This window comes from Nelumbo lutea, chromosome 6 (assembly GCF_056320005.1).
Source record: "Nelumbo lutea isolate HS-2025 chromosome 6, American lotus-T2T, whole genome shotgun sequence".
In the NCBI taxonomy this organism is placed as follows: domain Eukaryota; kingdom Viridiplantae; phylum Streptophyta; class Magnoliopsida; order Proteales; family Nelumbonaceae; genus Nelumbo; species Nelumbo lutea.
In genome coordinates, this window is record NC_142689.1 from 42,723,074 (window position 1) to 42,746,072 (window position 22,999).

A 22,999-nucleotide genomic window follows, 5' to 3' on the forward strand; every position below is an offset into this window, starting at 1 on the left:
CTACAATAATGCAAGTTCCCAATATAAAAGAAAGAGATATAAGCAGTTAACTCTACAAAAGTGCAAATTACCAATAGAGGCTCTCACTCAAATTTAGAAATAGCTGAATTAGGAAGTAAACCATTTAAAAAATATTATACATAAACATCTGTCTATTCTTTTCTTGCTTTCCATTATTATTTCATTATTTTGTATATTGTACCCTAAATATCTTGTTCGATATATACAAAAAATAAAAGTTCTTACATTATTTGGAAATAATGTATGTAGGGAAAAAAAGAAATGAGCAGATAAAACAATTAAGAATTCAAATAGATTAGAGTTGATTTGATTTAGATCCTTCAAAATCGATTCGAAGTACACCGATACGACTACCATCATAGAATTTTAGCCCATTTAATTTCCTCTCCTCACGATGACTTGCACGTTCATACATTTGCTATTTCAAACTACTGGTTCTACTTCTAAAAAATAAAGGAACTACTGGTTCTACTCAAGAAACTAACCATACAAAAACCACCTCTATCTCTTGAACCTTTTATCGTGCAACACGTGGCAAATTGGTGGGACCCATATCACTCTAAACTCCTAAATGGACCGCCGTAGTCCCAACTCCCAATACAAGCTTTTGTCATCACTTGAGTCTGTGTGTGGAACTGGAACTGCTTTCAAATAACCCATGACTCGTTGATAAATGCAAAGAACACCTAATTCCTCGTATAATTTCATTTTCTAATGATGCTTCTTCGCTATTGAGCAGAAATTACAAAAGAAGTGGAAAAGAAGCCATTTAAGAATGGAAAGGAGAGAGGAAGGTGAAAGGTCCCAAAGGGTCTCTCTCCCTCTCTGACCTTTCTATAATTCACTGTTCACTGATTTTCACCTTCCCTACATACACCCACGTCAATCACTACATTCCCTCTCTTTCCTGAAGGCATAACCCTGCAACAATTTCTCCTCGGAGACTGCACATCACATTGAAAAGATTAAACAACATTAGATTGAATGAAACTATGAAAGTGCGCAAACAGCGCAAAAAAGTGCAGCAGATAAAATAAGATCATATAGTTCGTGTACCAAAGGCTGAAATGAAGACCGAAGAGCTAAGAAAAACACAACACATGCGTACCTTGTCCCATAGATGTGGGTCAGGTCTCTTGTAAACCACCACCCTTTCAATATCTTCAGGATCTGCCATCTTCCACCTGCACATCGGATGTGGAACTCGGTGGCGATGGTACTCGCTCACCGTCTGCTTTGTGGTGGAATCGTATTTTGCCATAGACAAATAAAACACGAAGGGCTTTTGGCATGGATTCCGGGTGACGGGGCGAGTGTTGAAGGCGTATGCAGTGTAGTCAGCCTTCCTGTACCAATTGAGGAAAGTTCTTGAAGGCATCTCCATCTCCCGGGGCGAGAATACACCCCGGAATATCTGAACGGCGAACCCCCAAGAAACGGAGAGCGTCCAACTCTTTTCTTTGTCATAGCATATGGACTGCTGCATCAGGCCAGCCGAGTCGAGCTTCATCGGCACCATCAGCCGTTGAAGAGCCTTAACCCGGGTTACATTGGGGAATATCGGCTCCACCACATCGAGGTGGTGCAGCGACACCAATGGCGTCACAGGATGCGCAGCAAGGAGCCCAAATAAGTTCCCGTACACATCGTACTGAATCACCACCATCCATAAACAACAAAAACAAGAATCAGACCAGACGTTACTTTGGACTTAAAAGAGAATTTTACAATTTACAGTACTAAAGGCATGAACTAGATTAGCCAAAGCAAACACACAGTAACAGAGGAAAGAAAAAGAAGCACATTAATTATCATACTTTTCAAGCGTCGCTCCTTTACGATTGATCGAGAATCCGATGCAAAAACATGGCATCAGCAGTGAGGGATTTTTTTGGTAGAATGACTGTTCAGCCCACCTCTGAATTTTTAACCCTCTATCGTACAGGTGGGATGAATTAGTTTATAGGGAGGGGCTGTAATTTTATATTTATGCAGTGGAGTGCAGTGTACTTCACCGTTTTTTTTTTTTGAAAAATTTTAGTCCTACACTCCGACACTGTCCCACCATTCAGCTGATAGAGGCTTGGATTTACGTCAACAAGCATCAAATCACATCAGGGGACAGACAGACAGACAGTATCATTTGTAGCAAAGGAAATTTAGCCTAATCACTACCCATGGCCATGAAAAGAGTAGAGAGACGCTCGACTTAACCCAGTTGTCTGATAAGCCGTGTTTAGAGACTTCAGAATTGCATATTTGCATCCACAGGGTCGTCGGGTCCATTGAAGAGAGGCTCCTCCAAGGAAAATATTCAAGGGAACTCAAATCGTTGCGATTTTTGTGGTGATAACATTACATGCCAATGAATGACCACGAGGAAATTACCCAATTATCCTAAAATCGGAAGGAAAAGACAACAGACTTCCTAACAAGCCTATGACGTAGGGACACTTGATCAGACACTGCTTTAATGCTGAGCCCAGCTCCGGTAAGGCCGAGACAATTAGGCCGTGATGAGCGATTCGGCCCATGATGGGTCCATTAGAGACCCAAATGCCGGATCAAGATTCTGTTACAGTATCACTACGGAGAAGATGGAACTCTGTACCCATTTATTGCGTACCACAATATCACCGGCACGATTTGCCCTCTCAGTGCATTGTCATTGCATACGCTAGGCTCCCTAGCTACGGTCTATAAGACTGACCGGATGAATGTACTCTATCACCCTGGAATTTCTCGGGAACCGTAAAGAGAGACTCAAGAAAAATTTAGTCCTACTTAGTGCATTAAAAGAACATAAGAGTAATCCGATTAATTTATTAAACGCAAGGACAAAAAAGGGAAAGAGGAGAGGAGCGGTATTCGGCGAAGTGCGACCCATGTGTTCCTTCGTTGGGTTGATCAGTTCATTGATTTATTCCGAAATATCGGCGTACTAAGATCGAAAAAACAGCAAAAAATGGCGACGGAGAAACAGGAGAGGGGATCAGAAGAGCAAGTCTTCTGTTCGATCACAATAACCGCTGGCGAAACGAAGATAAACTCAGAACCACACACTTAAAATTAAATAAAGCTATAATTTAATAACATTGGGAAGAGGGACTATTTTTTTTCAGATAGTTGTAAAGAAAGGAAAAACAGAGACAAACCTGGTGGAACCCAAGCTCCTTGGTGAGGGGTACACCAAGCTCAGCCATGCAAGCTTGCATCCGATCGTCGGAGCCGTACAAGCCCGGGTATCTCTGTATGCACCTGTCTTGCATTTTTTCGAGCTCTTTCGCCAATGGGTAACTAATGGCGAATCCTCCCCCACCGTAGGCCATCCCGTACGAGAAGTATATATTCTGTAAATGGCTTTCCGATAAGCTCCCTATGTAATAGAACTGATTGTGGTCGTATTTCGACAAAACCCTAACCAGATTCTCTGGAATGAACACTGTATCGTCATCCCCCATCACGAACCACCTCACATCCTTCATTCCCAGCCTCAACGTCTCGGATACGATCCTTGAGATCCGAATGGCTGAACGGTGGCCCTGTCGGTTCTTATAAGAAAACCGAGACGTATCGCCTGAGATCTTCAATGGCGGCAGCCCTTCGTCCTTGTGACTCTTGACCGGATTATCCAGCCATACGATTCCCCTCATCTCCTTGGGCCTCCACCATATCTTGATGTAATTTTTCCTCTGTTCCCATAATCTCGCCGAAGCTGCGATTCCGAACACAATGTGTTGGAGCCCTGTTCGTTGGTGTTGAGGGGTTCTCCGATTCTCTTCTTGCTGAATAACTCCAACCGTGTGATTCAGATTTACCTCCGCAGCCGCGAGTGTAATGTTGGAGATTAGAGAAGATGATGAGGAAAGACGATGGTAGGGATGGTCGAAGGAATCATCTTGGTGACAGGCGCGGGAAGTGGAGAGAAGCTTTAATGTATAGACGATGTAGGTAAGAGAGATGAAAAGGATGAGCCAGACCATGAGCTTCGGGAGAGCTCGAGCTGGAGCGGCGGAGACAGCAATGGGGTTACCGGAGGAGCTCCTCATCTGATCCCAAAGCAGCTTCTCTGAATCCTTCCCGTTTCCCTTCATGGTCTTGGACTCCCTCTAGGGTTTCTGTTGTTTCCTATCTTCACAGTCGCTCCGCCCCTGTGATAGGAGGACGAAATCAATGAACAAAACCTGTAGAGGAAGAAGGAGAAGGAAGCAGCAACAAGGAATAAATGTGGATTAAATTAAACAAACGAATTAGGAAAAAAACGCAGATATGAACGAATTGAGGTGAGATTATGAAAGCGGAAACGATTTCACAGAAGGGTAGAAGAGGAGACATGCATTGCTGCCAGATTGCACTCGCAAAACCTCTCCCCCAAACGGGGCTTGGCTTGTGCAGAAAAGGAATGAATCTCGTTTCTTATTCATGTATGCTCTCCATACGATTTCACTGCTCTATTTTTTTATTATAATAACTCGCGGAGGGGACCCGCGTTGCAGGGGCAAAACATGACGTTAAGTCATAAAATTTTGCGAAAGGTAAATTTTTTAATTAAAATTTTATTGGAAATAATGTATTTAAAATAAATAAAAATATATAGACAATAATATATTTAATTTAATAAAATAAAATAATAAATAAATAACCACGGCCATGAGGCAATAAATTCAAAGAGGGAGAGATGAATATTATCATTGTATTTTTGTTTTATATACTGGAATAATGTAAATAGTTAAATAATAATAAATTTAATTTGATAAACAAATAAATTTAATAAAATATATGAGATAAATAGACAATCAAATGAGAGAGTAAATATATATAAATATATACATAATTCTATTTTTTACTTTTGCTAGCAATAATAATTTGTTAGATTATTAAATTATTAATTAATTAAATAATATAGTAAATTGAGTAAATAAATAAATAAAACTTTATATATTATCAACACAACATAGGTAAAGGCTATCTCAAATTAATTAATTAATTAATTTAACATTGTTAATGGGTTAAGCTGAATTATTGGGCTATCAAGCCCATGAAATAGGTTTAACCCGGTTCGTGGTCTGGCCTAGCTTAAGACTTGACCTACGGACCAGCCTAGCCCATGGCACAGCACGGGCCCATGCGGGCTTGAGTTAAAATAAAATTTTAAGATCTTTTTTAATTTATGTTAAAATTTTCATTATTTGTATAAAACTTTTGAAAAACATGGCTTAGCCTGGTTCATGGCCCAGCCTGGACTAAGACTTGGCTCGTGGACCAACCCAGTATGTGGCTTGGCATGGGCCTACACGAGCTCGGGTCATATATTTTATACGATAATTATATAATATATTAATATGTATAATTATATTTTCAATTTTATTATATTATTTCATTTTATTATTACATATATAAACAATTGTGCACATCCAAAGTTCATATAAAATAAAATTTTAAGATCTTTTTTAATTTTTTTGCAACATTTTTGAACCTCCGTTGACCCAAACGATCGAATCGGCTCGGGAACTGTCTAGGCAACTGGTTCCATTTACCCTAAACCTGGCATCTGGTAAAAAACCATTGAAAAAGTCATCAGTCGTTGACCTGGGTGGTCGACCCGTCGACCCGTTCAACAGTTTCTAACTTTATTATTTTTAAAATTTTTTAACTTGCTATCAGAACAAGTCATCCATTCGAACCAGATGATCGGACCATCAACCCGAAAACCGATGGCTAGAATGATTCCTAATGAGGGATGATTTGGCCCGACTTGATGAACAGAGGACACGTGAACGAAACTTGCCAGCCAGGTGATGACTCTGCGCTTCCGACCACCTAGGCAGATTGATTACCTCGTGTGTCCCATTCACTTTGGATTGCCCCGAAGACAAGGTATCTTGGAAGCCCGTATTTGATGAGGTGACAGGTAGCAGATTCTAGAAGCTTGCTAGTTGTCTCCGAGCCTTTTGGGATCAAGCCACACATTCATATGTCTTATCCTCATCCCGCCCGATTCAGGTGGACACGATGAGGTTTATCGACTAGCACGTTATCCACCTTCCAAAGAAGAACGGACTCCTACCGCTTGGTCCAAGGATCTCGGAGAGGTTTTGTGAGGCCCATGGCAACCCAACTATAGAAGGACATTAGCCCCCATAGCACAAGCTACGCATGATTATTTGCTCACTAGCTTACTTGCATTCAAGCTTTCATCTCGCTACCAGAATACAATACTAACTTAAGCATCGGAGCGACCTCGCTGGGTTAGCCACCTCAGGTTCTCTAATCCGCTTTCATGTAGTTTGAACCAGCTTGCTAAGTGGCCAGCATCCAGGTAACCTTCCAGCTAGGAGCTTCCGGATCGTGCACCATCAATTGGCACCGTCTATGGGAACTACGATCGAAAAGCCAACCTTCATACCCTATTATTTCACTCATTCAATGGCTTCTACAAGCAACACCGTGAAGAGCATTGAGATGACTATCTCTGGGGGATAGGAGTAGACTACGGCTAGCTAGGAGTTCCCCATGGTTTGCATCGGCCAGTTCACCATTCCCCTCATAGTCTTAGGGATCCCTACTATATCAACACAGTAGACTCAGTACCAAACTTAGCCGTTGAACGCTCCCTTACCCCAGGTAAGCGCTACTTTCTCCGTGCTAGAGCCCTCTGTGGTCTCTCTAGGGGCAGGCACCAGCAGTTCGATGAGTTGGTACAAAGTGTCTGAACCATGCAACTACAAATGCAACAAATTCACTAGTTCTAGCAGTACTACTTTTGTCAACAATACCAGCAGCAATTTCCACCACTGCAACCAAACTAGCATCAAAATCAACACCAGAATCAGTACCAGAACCAGAATCAGTACCAGAACCAGAACCAGCACCATGCCCATAATCAACAGCAGCAGCAGGGTGTACACTGATCTCCTCCTTGGAGTGTGGGAAACCCACAGGTCCTAATCCCTCCTCAAGACCGGACCCCACCTCGGGGTAGAGTTGACGGTCAGTGAAACCCTCACCTTCTTAGAGAGGAAACCCTAAAGATAGGCTTGAATTCAGTCAGCATACGAGGACCAATCAGCAACAGCACTCGGGAACTAAGAATCACGAGTCACAAGTCAATGACTGCCAGCTCAGAGCATGAGGCGGGGACTCACGACGAGTCCCCTCAGCTCCCTGTAATAGTTAGTAGCGAGTTCGCGACCAAGAAGACACCGGAGGTAGGAACCCACTCCCACCTCACGACAGTGTTCAGGAGCGAGAACAAACCAAGGTCAAAGTGCCAAGCAACAACGAGGTCAACAGTACCAATGTGGAAGCATCTAAGAAGTAACGACGTCGCAAGATGCGCCGATCATCAGCCAGGAACAGCCCACCACCGAGAAGCAGTCAGCCACTGGAACCAAGCAGGGTGAGGGAGGAAATGAGATTAGTAGCTTCATAGCGGGCTCCTACATTGTTGAGTCGGCCCTCCCCCTATCACCCAAGATACTAGTGGCCCCAAGGCCAAAGGACTTCAAGACACCTACACTAGAGATGTATAATGGGAAGTTCGACCCTAATGATCACATCAATGCATTTTAGTCTCAAATGCACCTTGCTGGAGAAAACGAGGCGTGCATGTGTGTGGCCTTTTCCACCACCTTCAGAGGATTAGCCAGGCAGTGGTATAGAAACATAGCACCTAGCTTGATCAAAAGTTGGACTTAGTTCACCAACATGTTTACTGCTCACTTCGTCACTAGTAAGAAGTGCCCAGTCACAAGAAAGCCTTCTGAATGTGGTCCAGAGGGAGAATGAATCAATACGAAGCTACATCAAACGTTTCAATGAGGAGTGTTTGCAGATACCAGATCTTGATCCGGCTATGCGCTTCACTGCAGCACGAAAGGGAGTTAAGCACAAGGAGTTTGCATGGTACCATGGAGCATATCGTCCAAGGACAATCACGGAGTTCTTTGACTATGCTGAGAGGTTCATGAGCATAGAAGAAGCTCTCGACTCAAAGGCAGAGGTCCAACAAGGCGAGAAGAGGAAGAGAGAAGATGAAGGAGCCAATAGCAGCAAGTACCGGTGGAAGATGAGTAAGTCACCGAGGAGAAGCAAGTCTCCCCATCAAAGAACATCCAACACCCCCCCTCCATGCAAAGTGAGGTGATATCTTGATGGCGATCAAGAATTTTTCTTTACGTTTCAATGAGGAGTGTTTGCAGATACTAGATCTCGATCCTGCTATGTGCCTCATTGCAGCGCGAAAGGGAGTTAAGCACAAGGAGTTCGCATGGTACCTCGGAGTACATCGTCCAAGGACAATCATGGAGTTCTTCGACTATGCTGAGAGGTTCATGAGCATAGAAGAAGCTCTCGACTCAAAGGCAGAGGTCCAACAAGGCGAGAAGAGGAAGAGAGAAGATGAAGGAGCCAATAGCAGCAAGTACCGGTGGAAGATGAGTAAGTCACCGAGGAGAAGCAAGTCTCCCCGTCAAAGAACATGATATCTTGATGGTGATCAAGGATTCTTCTTTTGTCAAGTGGCCACCCAGGTTGCGGGGAGATCTGATGACCAGGAACCCAAATGTCTATTTTCACTTTCATCGCAACATCGAGCACAACACTGAGAACTGCCGCAACCTCCACGATGAGATTGAAGAGCTGATCCGTTGTAGGTATTTGACTAAGTACATTTAGCATGAGAGTAGGGAGTCATCAGACCGACAAGCCAACCAGATAAGGGAAGTTCCGGAGTCAAGCAGAAGAAATGACCAACCACCTCGGCAACAACAGATTCCTGAAGACAAGCCGATCCGTAGGGTGATCAACATGATCATCGGTGGGTCCATTGTTGCGGGATGCACAACAACAATAGGAAAGACTTCAGATCGGGAGTTAAAGCATGAAGCAGAAAACCCTCCAAAGAGACCTCGGGTGGAAGAGCCCATTTACTTCACCGAGGACGATGTGCGTGGGATACAATACCCGCATGATGATGCCCTCGTCGTCAAGCTTGAAATCAATGATTTCGAGGTAAAGTGGGTCTTGGTAGACTCAGGGAGTTCGGTGGACATCCTGTTTCTAGAAGCCTTCGACAAGTTGCATCTACAGCAAAGTGACATTAAGCCAGCAGATTCACCCTTGGTGGGATTCAGTGGCAAGGTAGCCAGGTCCCTCGGTCAAGTGACAGTACCAATTGTAGCAAGAACATGGCCTAACTCAGTGCGCTTCAAGCACACATTCCTAGTGGTCGTGACCCCGTCCCCCTACAATGCAATTTTAGGTCGACCTATTCAGCATGCCCTACGAGCAATAGTGTCCACCTATTACCTATCGATGAAGTTCCCAACAAACTGCGGAATGGGGGTAGTACGAGGTGATCAGTTAGAATCGTGTAAGTGCTATGTGGCAGTGTTGAGAGGCAAGGAAAAGTTGGCAGAGAATGTCGAACTAGAGCCTCCACTTGAGCATACAGAGGAGCAAGCTGCCCCTATGGAGGAAATTGTCCATGTACTGGTTTCCGAAGCTGAGCTGACGAAGACCCTCTAGATCGGTGCTCTGCTAGGCAGGCCTCTTCGGTTGTAGCTATCAGGCCAGTTAAACAAAGGAAATGAAACCTCGCCCCAGAGTGGTAGAGGGTAGTTGACAAGGAAGTCAGGAAGCTCCTCGCAGCAAACTTGGTTAAGGAGGTCCAATACCCGATCTAGGTGGCCAATCCTGTGTTGGTGAAGAAGGCCAACGGAAAGTGGCACATGTATGTCAACTACACCGACCTCAATAGAGCCTGCCTGAAGGATTGCTTCCCACTCCATAGAATAGACCGCCTGGTAGATGCGACACCTCGGGGCATGAGTTGCTGAGCTTCATGGACGCCTACTCTATCTACAACCAAATTAGGATGGATGTAGCTGACTAGGACAAGACCGCTTTGTAACTGAACTAGGGCTATACTGCTATAAAGTGATGCCCTTCGGATTGAAAAATGCTTGAGCAACTTTCCAAAGACTTGTAAACAAAGTTTTTGAACCTCTTATTGGAAATAAAGTAGAGTGTTATGTTGATGGCATGGTCATGAAGACCTAGTTTTTGAACTCCTTAATTGACAATCTAAATTGTGTTTTTCAAATACTAAGAAAGTTTAACATGAAGCTCAACCTAAACAAGTGTGTTTTCGGGGTTACGTCGGGAAAAATCCTTGGTTACATAGTAAACTGGCGTGTAAGGCAATAAAAAAGAATGAAGACTTTGTGTGGACTGAAGAGTGCCAGCTTACGTTTGACGAGTTGAAAAAGTACTAAAGTACCATACTGGTTTTGACCTGGCCTGAGGAAAGCAACGAGCTAAAGTTGTACCTCTCCGCGAGTGACGAGGTGGTTAGCTCGATACTAATCAAAGAGGTAGATCGGGTCCAATAGCTCGTCTACTATGTAAGTAAAGTCTTGCAGGCTGCATAAACCAGATACCCCGATATCGAAAAGCTAGTGTACGCACTGGTAATAGCAGCACGAAAATTACGCCTGTACTTCCAAGACCATACGATCGTCATCCTCACCAACAAACCATTGAGGCACATTCTATTAAAGACCGAGGTGTCAAGGAGATTGACGAAGTGGGCCATCGAGTTGAGCAAGTACGACATCTGGTTCAAGCCACGCCCAACGATCAAAGCCTATGTCTTGGCGGACTTCATAGTAAAATGTACATTCAGTACGTCGGCTCCTAAAGTGATTGAGCCAGCTAGCACATCGGAGGTATCGACCAGCGCGACATCGGTCTTAGTTAGAGAAAGTCTGACCTGGGAGGAGGAGCCCTAGATCCTCCACGTAGACAACTTGTCTAATTAGTGAGGAAGTGGTTATGGATTGATACTATATGGACCGAGCAGTAGGAGTTCGTTTTGCTCTGGAAGGTGGATAACGTGCTGGCTGATAAACCTCATCGTGTCCACCCGAATCAGGCGGGATGAGGATAAGACCTATGGATGCGTAGCGTGATCCCGAAAGGATCAGAGACAATTTGTGAGCTTCTAGAATCTGCTACATGCCATCTTGTCAAATACGGGCATCTGAGATACCCTTTCCTCAAGGCAATCCAAAGTGAATGGGACACCTGAGGTGATCAATCTGCCGAGGTGGTTGGAAGCACCGAGTCATCACCTGGCTAGCAAGTTTCATCCACGTGTCCTCTGTTCATCAGGTCGAGCCAAATCACCCCTCATCAGTTCTATTTCCTATAATATATGAATCAGTTCTCAAATCAGAACTAGTACTCTATATTCTTTATAGCCTAGGAAGTGAGTATGAGTTTGTGGTTATAGCATTGACTAACTGACCAGACGCAACAGATCTTGGCATTGCAAACATCATTGGAGATCTTCTAAATCATGAAAGCTGGCTTGAAGACTTAGCTCTCACCTCTGATATTTAATCAGCATGCATTTTCTTTGAAAGATATCTGCCATGTTCCCTCTATCTGCAAAAATTTACTGCCTGTCAGTCGATTTACAAAAGACAATGATCTATTTTTTGAGTTTCACCAAGACTGCTGCTATGTGAAGGATTATACGGGGAAAATCTTGCTTCGAGGGGTCAATAGAGATGGACTATACAACTTTCCTACTTCAGCCACAATCACTCGAGAAGCTCTTGTTGGAGAATGCACGTCACTTCATGGTTGGCATCTTTAGTTAGGTCATGCAGCTATGCATAATGTACGACAAGTTATTTCCATATTTGGTCTTCCCTTTAATACATCTAGTGTTAATCAGTTAGTTTGTGAGTCGTGTCAAATGGGCAAAAGTCATAGATTTCCCTTGAAGTCTTCTAGTTCTCAGTCCAAGCGTCCATTAGATTTAATTTTCTCTGATATATGGAGACCTTCTCTCGTTAAATCAAATAGTGGATTTTCTTATTATGTCATTTTTGTGGATGATTTTTTGAAATTTTCTTGGGTGTATCCTATGGTTCGAAAATTTGATGTATTTGATTTATTTCTTAAATTCAAGAGGCATGTAGAAGTCCTATTTGATGCAAAGGTAAAAGTTTTTCAATCTGATTGGGGTGGAAAGTATCGTTCCCTGTCCCGGTATCTTGACTCTCAAGGAATCACACATCAACTGGCATGCCCCCACATGCATGAGTAGAATGGATTAGTTGATTGGAAGCACCAACATGTGGTTGAATCTTCTCTATCTCTACAGGCCTCCTCCAATCTCCCCTTCTTCTTCTGGGCTGATTGTCTTTTTGATCAATCGTTTACCAACAGAGGTACTCAATGGTATGTCACCTTATGAGAAACTTTTTCAGTCCCTTCCTGATTATTATCTGTTGCGTTGCTTTGGTTGTGCTTTCTATCCTTTTCTAAGGCCATACAACAAGAATAAATTCCAATTTCGATCCCCCAATGTATTTTCATTGGTTACAGTACCTCCCACAAAGAATATCGTTGTATGCATGTTCCTTTAGGGTGTCTCTTTATAGCTTGGCATGTTGTGTTTGATGAAAACTTATTTCTGGGAATTGGTGAAACACCTCCTTGTGCCTCTCCTACTCCTTCGGGTACTTTCATCTTAGCACCAGTCCCTCGGAATTTGGAACCTCCATGTCCACCATCATAATCACAACAGCACCACACTGTGACTCCTCTTGAGTCTAGCTCTAGTTCGACCATAACCTCTCTAGTCCTAGCATCTCTGGCTCAGGTTTCTTTTGATTGCCCACAAAGATACCACAACATTCAAGAATTATTGGATACTACAGCTCCAATTTCACAACCGGTACATTCTCATTTCATGCGTACCAGGTCTATGGATGGTACCTTGCCACGTTCTTAGCTTGCTACAAGGTACCCAATTCCCTCATATCTTCTTACTCTTTTCGAAGAACAAGAACCCAAAAATATTAATCAAGCTACAAAATCAGTTAATTGGCAGTTGGCTATGGAAAAAGAATATTAGGCTCTCATTAAAAATGATTCTTGGCACTTAGTTTCGTATGATCCTTCCATGAGCATTGTTGGTGATTAAACTATTGCTATTTATTATAAATTTTCATTATAAATTTATTTTCAATAATTGTATACTTTTGCTATAAATTTTCAATAATTATTGGTGATTAAACTATTGTTATTTATTAGAGATTGGACAATTAATTTAGCTGAAATTAGGAGTGTTCAAGGATTGCTTCACTTCAGTTGCAGATTGTTTCACCAACCAAATCGACTTGGTTAGGTCAGGAGTTTGACACCCAAAACTGACTGACCATTAGTGAAAAGTGAAATCCACTAACTCGAGTTGTATCGATTTGGGTCTATTTTCGGTTTGGTTTGTCTGTTCAAAAGATTTAAGCTTAAAATTTAAATTTAAATTTAATAAATTATAGTGGTATTATTAAAAAATAAATTAAAAAAACTAAATATATGATATAAACTAAATATAGTTAGAAAATTGTTGAACCAAAGCCAGTCGAAAATACTAGAAAACTTACTAACTTGGGTCGAGTTCAATCAAATTGGTTATTAAAAAGTTTAAATATAAAACAATTATATACTTTTATGTATTTCTATTGTTTAGCTTTCGCTTAATAAAGCTTGCGCATTGCACAGGTCCCCGATAGTATGTGTATATAGATATTCATTATTCATATGCATGTATGCATTATACAACTATGCATCCAAAAATGTATATATCTATGTATTTATACATTTTTCTTTACAAGTATTTATGTATATATTATATATGCATTTATCTATATATACATACATATATTTATATTTTGAGAAAATCTATGGTGCGAGAAAGACATGGTATCAGAAAAGTTGATAAATAATACCTGATTGACTACCATGTTTATGATACCAATTGGTTGGTAAAAAACTTTTCAAATATCATATCTTTCTAATATTATAGTCGAATCTTATCTATCATATATATAAAGCAAGGTTGTCCACGTCACCATGCCTCTCTTTGCTTCAAACCCCCTTCTTAATTTCTTATTTTTTTTACTTCTTATTTTTTTTAAACTTCACATAATTGCCCACTAAACCAATAAGGAAACAACATAGGCTAAATTATCTTTAATAGCCAATAGATAAAAGAAGAGTGACTTGCTTTTCTAATATCTAGCCAAGTGGCACCACTATCTACCACTTTCTCCTAAATTATCTCTAATTCCTATTTATCCCATCCCCCACTTTCTCCCAAATCATCTCTAATTCCTATTTATCTCCTAAGCTATCTCTAATTCTTATATATCATCTCCCCCATTTTTTATCTATATCTATCTAAAAAAAGTTTGAATTAACAAATTTAAGAATTATTTAAATATTATAATGGAATTGTATAATAACTTTAAAATATTTATTAAAACACAAAAAAATAATTATAATATATTTAATAATATTCATATTATTAATAATTTTATATTTTTACAAAGTTTATCATGAAATAATGTACTAACAATATAAATTATAGTTTTATGGATTATTCAATTTAAATGATAAAAGTTTATCATTAAGAAATAAAATATTATTTAAATATTTCAATAACTAAATATCTTAAATAACAAAATATTAAAAATAGATAAATAATTATATAACAAGATATTTAACATTAAATAATAACTTTAAAGTAAATAAAATTCAAATAACAAAAAAAGTTAAATATTTTACATGTTATTTAAATATTTAAATAATTGTATATTTTAAATAATGAAATATGTAACATAACTAAACTTTAAATAGTTAAGATAAAAAAAAATATGTAATAAATTTAAAAAATTTCTTAAAAGTACAAAAATAACTATAATAGATTTCATAACATTAAAATTAATAATATTTTAATATTTTACTAAATGAATAATGAAAGTATGTAGTAACAGTATAAATTATAATTTTATGGATTATTAGATTCAATAAATAATTAATATTTTAAAGTTTTAAATAATGATATTATTTAAATAACTAAACAATACTGTAAACTAGTTTCACTTATATCAATTAATAATTTTAGAAAATGACTTTCAAAAAAATGAATATTTATTAATAATAATTTTAAAATATGAATCTATATTTATTATATATATTTTATATACTAAAATTAATATTTATTGTATTTTCGTAATTATTTATTGTTTTTCGTGATAAACATACTTTCAATAATTATGTATAAATCTATTTTTGTTTTGTTGTTTAACAAGAAAATTTTAATAATTATTGAATATTAAACTACTGCTATTTAACTTTTTAAATTTAAGTTATTGTATATAAATTTATTTTTAGTTTTATGTATTTTTGTTAGGATTTATTGATTCATATTTATTATAGATTAAACTATTATTTGAGATTATACTATTTATTAACTAATTTAACACATTTTCAATATTTATTGTATTTTTGTGATTATTGTATTTTTATTAGTTCTTTATTGTATTTTAATTATAAATTTATTTTCAATAATTGTGTATTTTCACTATAAATTTTCAGTAATTATCGGAGATTAAACTATTGTTATTTATTAGATATTAGACTATTAATTTAGCTAAAATTAGGAGTGTATACTGATTGATTTGGTTCGGTTGCTAGCTGTTTTGGCCAACCAAATCGACCTGGTTAGGTTGTGGAGTTGGTCACCCGAAACTAACTGACCATTCGGGAAAATCGGCCAACTCAGGTTGTATCGGTTTAGGTCAATTTTCAATTTGGTCAGTCAATCCAAAATATTTAAACGTAAAAAGTAAATTTAAATTAAAAAAATTAAATTTATGATATAAAACATTTTAGACTAAGGAATATGGGATTTTTCCACTTTTTTATATTAAAAATATATTTAAAATATAAAATATTAATGTATTTATGGTCAGGTTAGTTTGGTTTTGGTCAGTTTACAAATGACCAAACCAAAACTGATCCAACTTGATTGGGTTGGGAAATTATTGAACCAAAGTTGATAAAAAATACTAGAAACTACAAGTTGAATTGGGTTAGGTTGGTTGGTTTCATCGATTTGATGAACAACCATAGCTGAAATTAATTATTGTTATTTTTATATTGTAAAATAATTATTAAAAGTAGTATATAAAATATAAAAAATTATTAATTATTTTAAAGTTAAGATATAAAACAATTGTATATTCTTATGTGTTTTTATTGTTTAGCTTTCGCTTAACAAAGCGCATGCATTACACGTATCCCTGCTAATATATTATCTGCCAAAATTTTTAGGTTTAGAGGCAATGTTTTTTTCTAAAACATGATTACTATATAAATTCTATGCCTTATCCAACTATATGAGATCAGCTACATAAATTCTTTTTAACCAATCCATTTTATTTAAAGTCATATAATCATTTATAACCACTATTTCTTATGTCCTTTTTCCTTCTACATGTGGTTCTTTTAATCCTTTTAATTTGTAACAAATTACTTTTTCTAACTGGTGTTGTTGATATGTAATTAATCTAAAGTAAAGGTCTTCCTTTCCCATCTTTTCCTTCAAACCAAACATAACCTTAAAACCAGAAAATAGTACGTTCAAATCCAACTAAGACCAAGCCAAACCCAACTACAAATTTTAAGATTGAAGGTTCAACAACTTGATTGGATTAAGATTGGCATCAATCTGACTTAACCCGACCTTACTTGCACCCCTAATCTGTAGAGAAGCCAGGATTTACATGCACCAGGACTGCTAAAAATGTACAATATGGTAGTAGACTGGTAGTTGGGATACGTGGCAAATGGAAATCAAAGATTGTTGGTGCAAAGTCTATCATGGGCACAATGGGCACAATTTAAAAGGATGAATCTTCTTAATCATGACTCCAAGAAATCATTTAAAAAGACAAAAGTAACCATATTTTGATCTCTCTAACTACCAAAAAAAAGCATAGGCTAAATTGTGGTGTTTTTGTCTTTTTGGCTCCACTGACAAAAACAAAAGAAAATAAAAGAGGACATTTGAGGAGCGACAAAGGCCTTTGCATCTTTAGGGGTGTACTGGTGATTACAGTGGATGCCCTTTTACTTTTCAGCGACAAGGAAAGATTTTGGCCGTGTGTCGGTAAGTAAATTTAGTGCAATATTAGTCACCGTCGTGACTGGTGTGTCTTGATAAATGAGAAGTATCAATGGTAAAGTAAAACTAAAAGCGGAAGATCAGAATAGGGTAAAAGCACAGAGATCATTTTAGGTGGTGTTTGGCATGGATGTTGTTATTTCAGAAAATAGTTATACATTAGCATTGTATTGAAAAAATTGTTGTTTTAGAAAATGGTAATATGTTTAAAATCGTTTTTCTATAAAAAATAGTGTTCTAAATTAAGTCTTGAGAATCGAGAAAGCGTAATTTGGGAAAACATTGAATTTAACATTTTTTCAATTTAGAATTCATTGTTATCAACAAAGACATGATGCTGCAGTAACGTGAACTTCCTATAATGTGCGACAGTACTGAAAACAGATATAAAGCATTGATACCAAATAGAAATTATTGTTATTGCCCCAGAAAACATCCTACTGAAATAACCTTTCTAAACAAAAAGGACACTGTTTTCTCAAAAAATAATGCTTCCAATCCACACATATACAATACCTTTATATGTAATAGCATCGATGCAAAACATGTTCTAATTTGCTTTGGACCGTGTTGAATGGAAATTATGAAAGGAAAATGACGTTAAATTTGTCTAGTTGAAAATTGAATGGTCGTTTTGTTTTGTTTGTAGATTGAAATAGCAGTCTTTCTCCGTAGGCGTGGGTGGAGGGTTGAGACCAAACATGATATGAATGATACGATGCTTTAAAATACTGCAATCAATCAGGGAGTTAGGATTTCCTATTAATTAAACATGTTCCAACATTATCAATACGATCTGACACCGTATATCTCACAGAGATGTGTGGTGTCAGATGATATTAATAAAGAACCGGTCAACGCTCACAATTCACAAGCGCTATAATGATGCTGAGCTTGAGCGGATCATTGCTGCAACAATGGTGGCGACTATTTTATTTATCATGATCAGGGTAATTTCTTTCCTTGCCCAGGACAATACACCGCTTTGCGTATAGTGTTCCTACTACCCAAATCCTACCTAGCCCCAAAAGCCAAAATTGCATACGCCACATCATTACACCGACTGTTCTCTCTCTCTCTCTCTCATCGTCGTATTCACATCTTTTTACGAATTCCTGGCCAGTTATCAGTACCAGCTGTTTCTTTCATTATCGGATTAGGTTATTTGTAATTCGGGTTCAATTTTGAAAGATTACAAATATGTAGAGGGTAAAATTTTGTATTTTATATTATTTTGTATATATTTGTATTATATATATTTATATATTTGTATTTTTTCGAACTGAATCTATGAATTATAAACATAAATACAAATATGTAGAATGCAAAACTTTATATTTTGTACTGATGTGGGTTAGCTTGACCCAGCCCACATAGGGCTGGGAGGCCTACCCACTAACGTCGGGTAGCGTGAGCAACAATAGGAGGGAGCTCTACTGCCTTTGTATGGAGCCAATCACATAACTGTCTGGTATATCCGCCAGGGCCTACAGCCTGACCTCGTACGGCTTTCATCTGGGGCATTCATGTTCACCTACCCCCAGCATGCTCAAGTATAAATAAGAGGTAACTACCCCTCAAAAGGGGCTGGAACAAAGAAACTCTAACACCATTCATTCATTTACTCATCGCACCAACCTTGTTTTCTTAGCATTGATTTAGGGAGATCTAGTGCATCCAAGGACTCTCTCCGAGCGTTCTCTTGCACCTCGTACTAACTTGAGCGTCGGAGCCTTTACCTCGGGTATCCTTCTTGAGGCATCTGACACTCCTTGTCTTGCAGTATCTTTAGCCACTTGGAACTTCGCCTCAACCTACAGTCCTCGGTTACCGTAGTCATCGGAAGAAACACTTTGCCTTGGCTTGCGGTCATTGGCTTCGATCAACCTTTTCCGAGGCCCCGGGGTCCTTGACCTACACTTGAAACTTGAAGAGTGAATTTACTTAGTTGTCCCCTACCAATCCACACGGCAACATGTACTATTTTATATTTTAGTGTATATATTTGTATTTATACATTTTCAAACTGATTCTTAATTTCACATCCTTCTTTTTACTTTTCTTTGTAGAGAAGAAGGAGGTGATTTCAATACTCATTTTTCTGCCCAGTTTTGTCTACATGATGTCAACTGTCCCAATAAGCTTGTTCCGTTATCAGTTACATTTATGGTGTTTACCTAATAGGGATATATTTTTCGGTCAAGTCAAAATTAAAAAATAGGAAACGATCTGGATCATTTTTCTTCAAGGTCCCTTTTTTAAATCAAATTTATCGATTAGGCTGTGTTTGGTTGTAGTGCAAAGTTATCTATGAGAGTACAAATGCATGGAAGAATATTACAATATCACTTTTTTTTATTACATTAGTACTTTATTTTCTTATAAATAAAATGTTTTTTTGTAAATAAGTTTTACACTTGTTCTAAATGTACACATTTGTTGGGCCAAATCAATCCAATGTTTATGAATGTTAAGAGTAGAAGACTTGGCCAAGAGTGGTTGAGAAAAGTAAGATTTTGAGCCCCACTCTATGAGACACCAGTCTCAAAAGTGAGGACAAGTGACAGGTATTGAAGTGAAGAAAGTTGAAGTAACCATAATTCAGTTTGAAGAATTCAACATAAATCTAATAGATAAGGTCTGATTCAAATTCAAATATGATCCAAGGGATATGATTATTTTCATCAGGTAATCCATAGCAATTTTTGAATCTTCTCCAATGAACACTTTTGTGTCTCAGGTGGACAACCATTAGACCTGTTCATGGGCCAGGTAGCCCAATGGGTTGGCTCAGCTGGGCTTGTTCTTGATCAGGTTTGGTTATAGTTTTAGGACCATGGGTTCAGGCTCAGGCTCTAAGCACCAGGCCCGACTATTTTTTCAGGTTAGGTTTGAGATCTTTAAAATAACCCAGTCCCTTAATATTATATATGATAAAAATATATTAATAATATATAATATATGGTATGTTATTAATATACTTCCATCATAAGTAAGACTTTTTTTATCTAGACGGAACTTTGGGCTTTATACAAGAGTTAGGCTCAGACTTGGGCCTGAACATTTTCTGTCAATAAAGAGGCAAAGTCTGACTCGAACCCAACCTGGCCCAACCATGAACATATCTAACTACCAACCTGGCCCAGCCCATAAACATGTCTAACTACCATTTCATGGGCTTTTCATGCAGCCCACATGTTGAAAGATGGGATTTTTTTTTAAATTTTTATTTTTGTATATTTTGGAAGTCTATCTTCCAAATCAAAGTTATCCATTAATAGAAGATGAAAGAATAAGATGGAGTAGCAGGTACCAGCTTTTAGCTGGAGATGGAAAAGTGTTTTAAATAACAATATTTAAATTGCTAAGTTCTTACCAAAGAGGAAAAAAAAAATACTGTTTACCCAGAAGACAAAAAAGTACTATACAAGGACAACCATAATACTATTGGAAAGGGATGCCAGAAGAATTTTATATAGGCTCTATTTGTTTGTTGATATAAATGCATGGGTGTGCAATATTTGGTTTGATGTCTTGATTTAGCATTTACGCCTCTTTCCTGTGCAATATTTTCACTTTGTTTTATTTTTGGGGGTAAAAAATGTAAATTTTAGGCTGCATTTGGTGTTCCTTATTTTAAGGGTCTATTTTTTATTTTTGCAATTAAAAACTTAAAGAAACATTTTAATTGCTAAAAGGAAATAAATCCTTAAAGTAAGGAACGGCAAATGCAGCCTTAGTCATATAGATACTTGGATCCGATTAATTTCTACTAGTTGAAAGGTGCAGAAAAACCCAATTGGAATGCAAATTTACTCCTACAAGATGTGTAAACTCACATGTAAAACAAAAGGGTGCAAAATTCAAATTGGTTGGGTCCAATTTGAATTTACACCTCAAAGGAATGAAGCCCTACTTGAAGGCAAAATTGGAAGGCAAAGATCATGTTTACCTTGAAGGGTGTAAAACATATCTCAGTGAGGCCTACTCTCTATCTCTTCCTTGCCCTCTGCTGATGTAATAGAGATATAAATATTGAAGTTTTCTTTTTCTTTATTATTTTTCAGATTGTGGAATAGGGAAATATTTAAAACACATTGATGACATGGGGCCCAATTCATAGAGAAAACTATGTCAAGGAAACGACCACGTGAACTGAGGTGGATGAGGTTTTTATGATAGATAAATAGGTGAATCAAATAAAGACTACATGGATGGACAAAGCAGTTGACAAGAAAATTAGGAGCCACATCAGATACTATGGCATTTTTAAAGCTACATTAATGTGTGAAAACTCAAAAGAAGTAGTTGGTAAAAACTTCACATCGATCCTTTGAAGTTTGAAGACTCTAGGCCAACTAATATAATCAGGAAAAATATTGTCCTTTACTACCCCATATGGAATGGTGCCATAAAGTCTATAAAAGTTGGCCTTTTTTACCTTTTCAACCAGCTTAACCGACAATCTGACATTACCAATATTTGTTAACTATTAGCAGACGTAGAAAGTCAAAATTTTGAAAACAGCTTCACTGTATGCATCTGTCACTCCTTAGACCTGAACCTCGTGCACTAGGCACGAATTTAGACCGGCCCGGCATGACAGCCCACGGGCCGTGTCAGGCCCAATATGATAGTCGATGCTGCATGGTGTTTCCGGATGTGGATCGTTAAATACTTCGGAACACGAGTTTAAATATTTATAATTTTTTCAACTCTCAAACAACTACTAATGTAGTAAAGGGATAGGAATGGGTTGTATTCACAAGGAAGCGAGGAAAAAATTAATATACACTCAAATCCGGATAAGAAAACACAAGAGGGAAGTGCAGAAATACAAAGATTAATTAATTAAACTGAGAAAAATATAGAATTTGAACAGTACTGAAAGTTAAAAGTGCAGAAACAGAAATAAATTAATAAAAGAAATGAAATAAAAATCTATAATCCGATCAGAGGTAGTAGTCTCCGAATGTCCCCTTTGACCCTCGAACTTCTCGAGCTAGACCTTCCGTCTTACCTGACCGAATTGCAGATCTGCAGAAAATAAAACAAAAATCAAACGGGATGAAAATAAATTGCGAAAAGTAAATAACGAAATTGGAAGTGAAAGAACAAACATTAAATCTAAGACTAATGGTTGGGATCCGAATCCAGAGGTGGCTTTGGCGAATTGCAAGTAGAAACCCCTCCTCTTGCCTGGGCGTCCTCCTCTTCCTCTACCCTTGAACTTTTTAAGATTAGCCTTCCGTCTTACCTGGGGGCAGAATCCAACCCTTCTTAAGAACTCTTGGGTTCTTTTTTATAGAAAAGGGTGGATACAACTAAGATTAGAGAGAAAGAGGGGGGCGGCAGTTGGGTTTTAGCAAAAGTATGGGTGCCTTAAGTTTTAAAATGAAGGGTTATGATGGTTCTAGGGTGATCCTAAGGCTGAGAAGAAAATGAGAGGTCACCCAATATTATGTAAGGCTGAGATTAAATGGCTAAAGGTTGAATGGTGAAGATTAGAAGCTAGGTGTCTCCCTAGGGTTAGAATGCTAAAAATAGAGTGTTTTAGAATGGATGGTGGAGATTAGAAGGGATGGAAGGTGAAGATTTAACAGTTAGGGGCGGCTAGGGTTTGTTAAGGATGAAAAGAATGAATTAGAAAATGCCCTAGGGTTTGCTAAGGAGAGGGGAGAATGCTAATACAGTAGGAGTGGTGCTAAACTGGATTTAGCAAATAGGAGGCGCCCTCCTATTCTCAGTTTTTCACAAAAATACCCCCTCTTGCAGTTGGACTTTACACCAGCTTCCCAAAAACTGCAATTCAGCCATGAAACCTTTCCAGTTTTGCACAGAATTTGCATAGAGACCCTCAGATGTCACAACATTGAAATTAACTGGGAAAATGACACAATTTGACTACTCTAAGGCTGAAAATACCCC

At 38.2% G+C, this 22,999-nt stretch overlaps 1 protein-coding gene across 3 annotated transcripts; it reads right to left on the bottom strand.

The window, feature by feature from the left end:
- Window positions 1–693: 693 nt before the first annotated feature.
- On the bottom strand, window positions 694–4,508 carry LOC148848765 (uncharacterized). 3 transcript variants are annotated; one of them, XM_088950502.1, is made up of 4 exons: window positions 4,359–4,508; window positions 3,177–4,172; window positions 1,130–1,672; window positions 694–965 (listed from the first exon to the last, which is right to left on the bottom strand). In XM_088950502.1, exons 2-4 carry the CDS (start codon window positions 4,113–4,115, stop codon window positions 870–872), a joined length of 1,578 nt encoding a protein of 525 aa, XP_088806628.1. In that variant the 5' UTR covers window positions 4,116–4,172; window positions 4,359–4,508; the 3' UTR covers window positions 694–869. The 3 variants fall into 3 exon arrangements, with proteins under 3 accessions (XP_088806628.1, XP_088806627.1, XP_088806626.1); XM_088950501.1 differs by having other exon boundaries at window positions 3,177–4,205; window positions 4,359–4,489; XM_088950500.1 differs by having other exon boundaries at window positions 3,177–4,458.
- Between the last annotated feature and the right edge of the window lie 18,491 nt (window positions 4,509–22,999).

Coding starts and splice junctions, on each gene's coding strand:
- LOC148848765 (XM_088950502.1), bottom strand. CDS start 4,115: ATGAAGGGAAACGGGAAGGATTCAGAGAAGCTGCTTTGGGATCAGATG. Junction 1,673..3,176: donor AGGAGCTTGGGTTCCACCAG/GTTTGTCTCTGT, acceptor GTGGTGATTCAG/TACGATGTGTACGGGAACTT. Junction 966..1,129: donor ACCCACATCTATGGGACAAG/GTACGCATGTGT, acceptor TGTGATGTGCAG/TCTCCGAGGAGAAATTGTTG.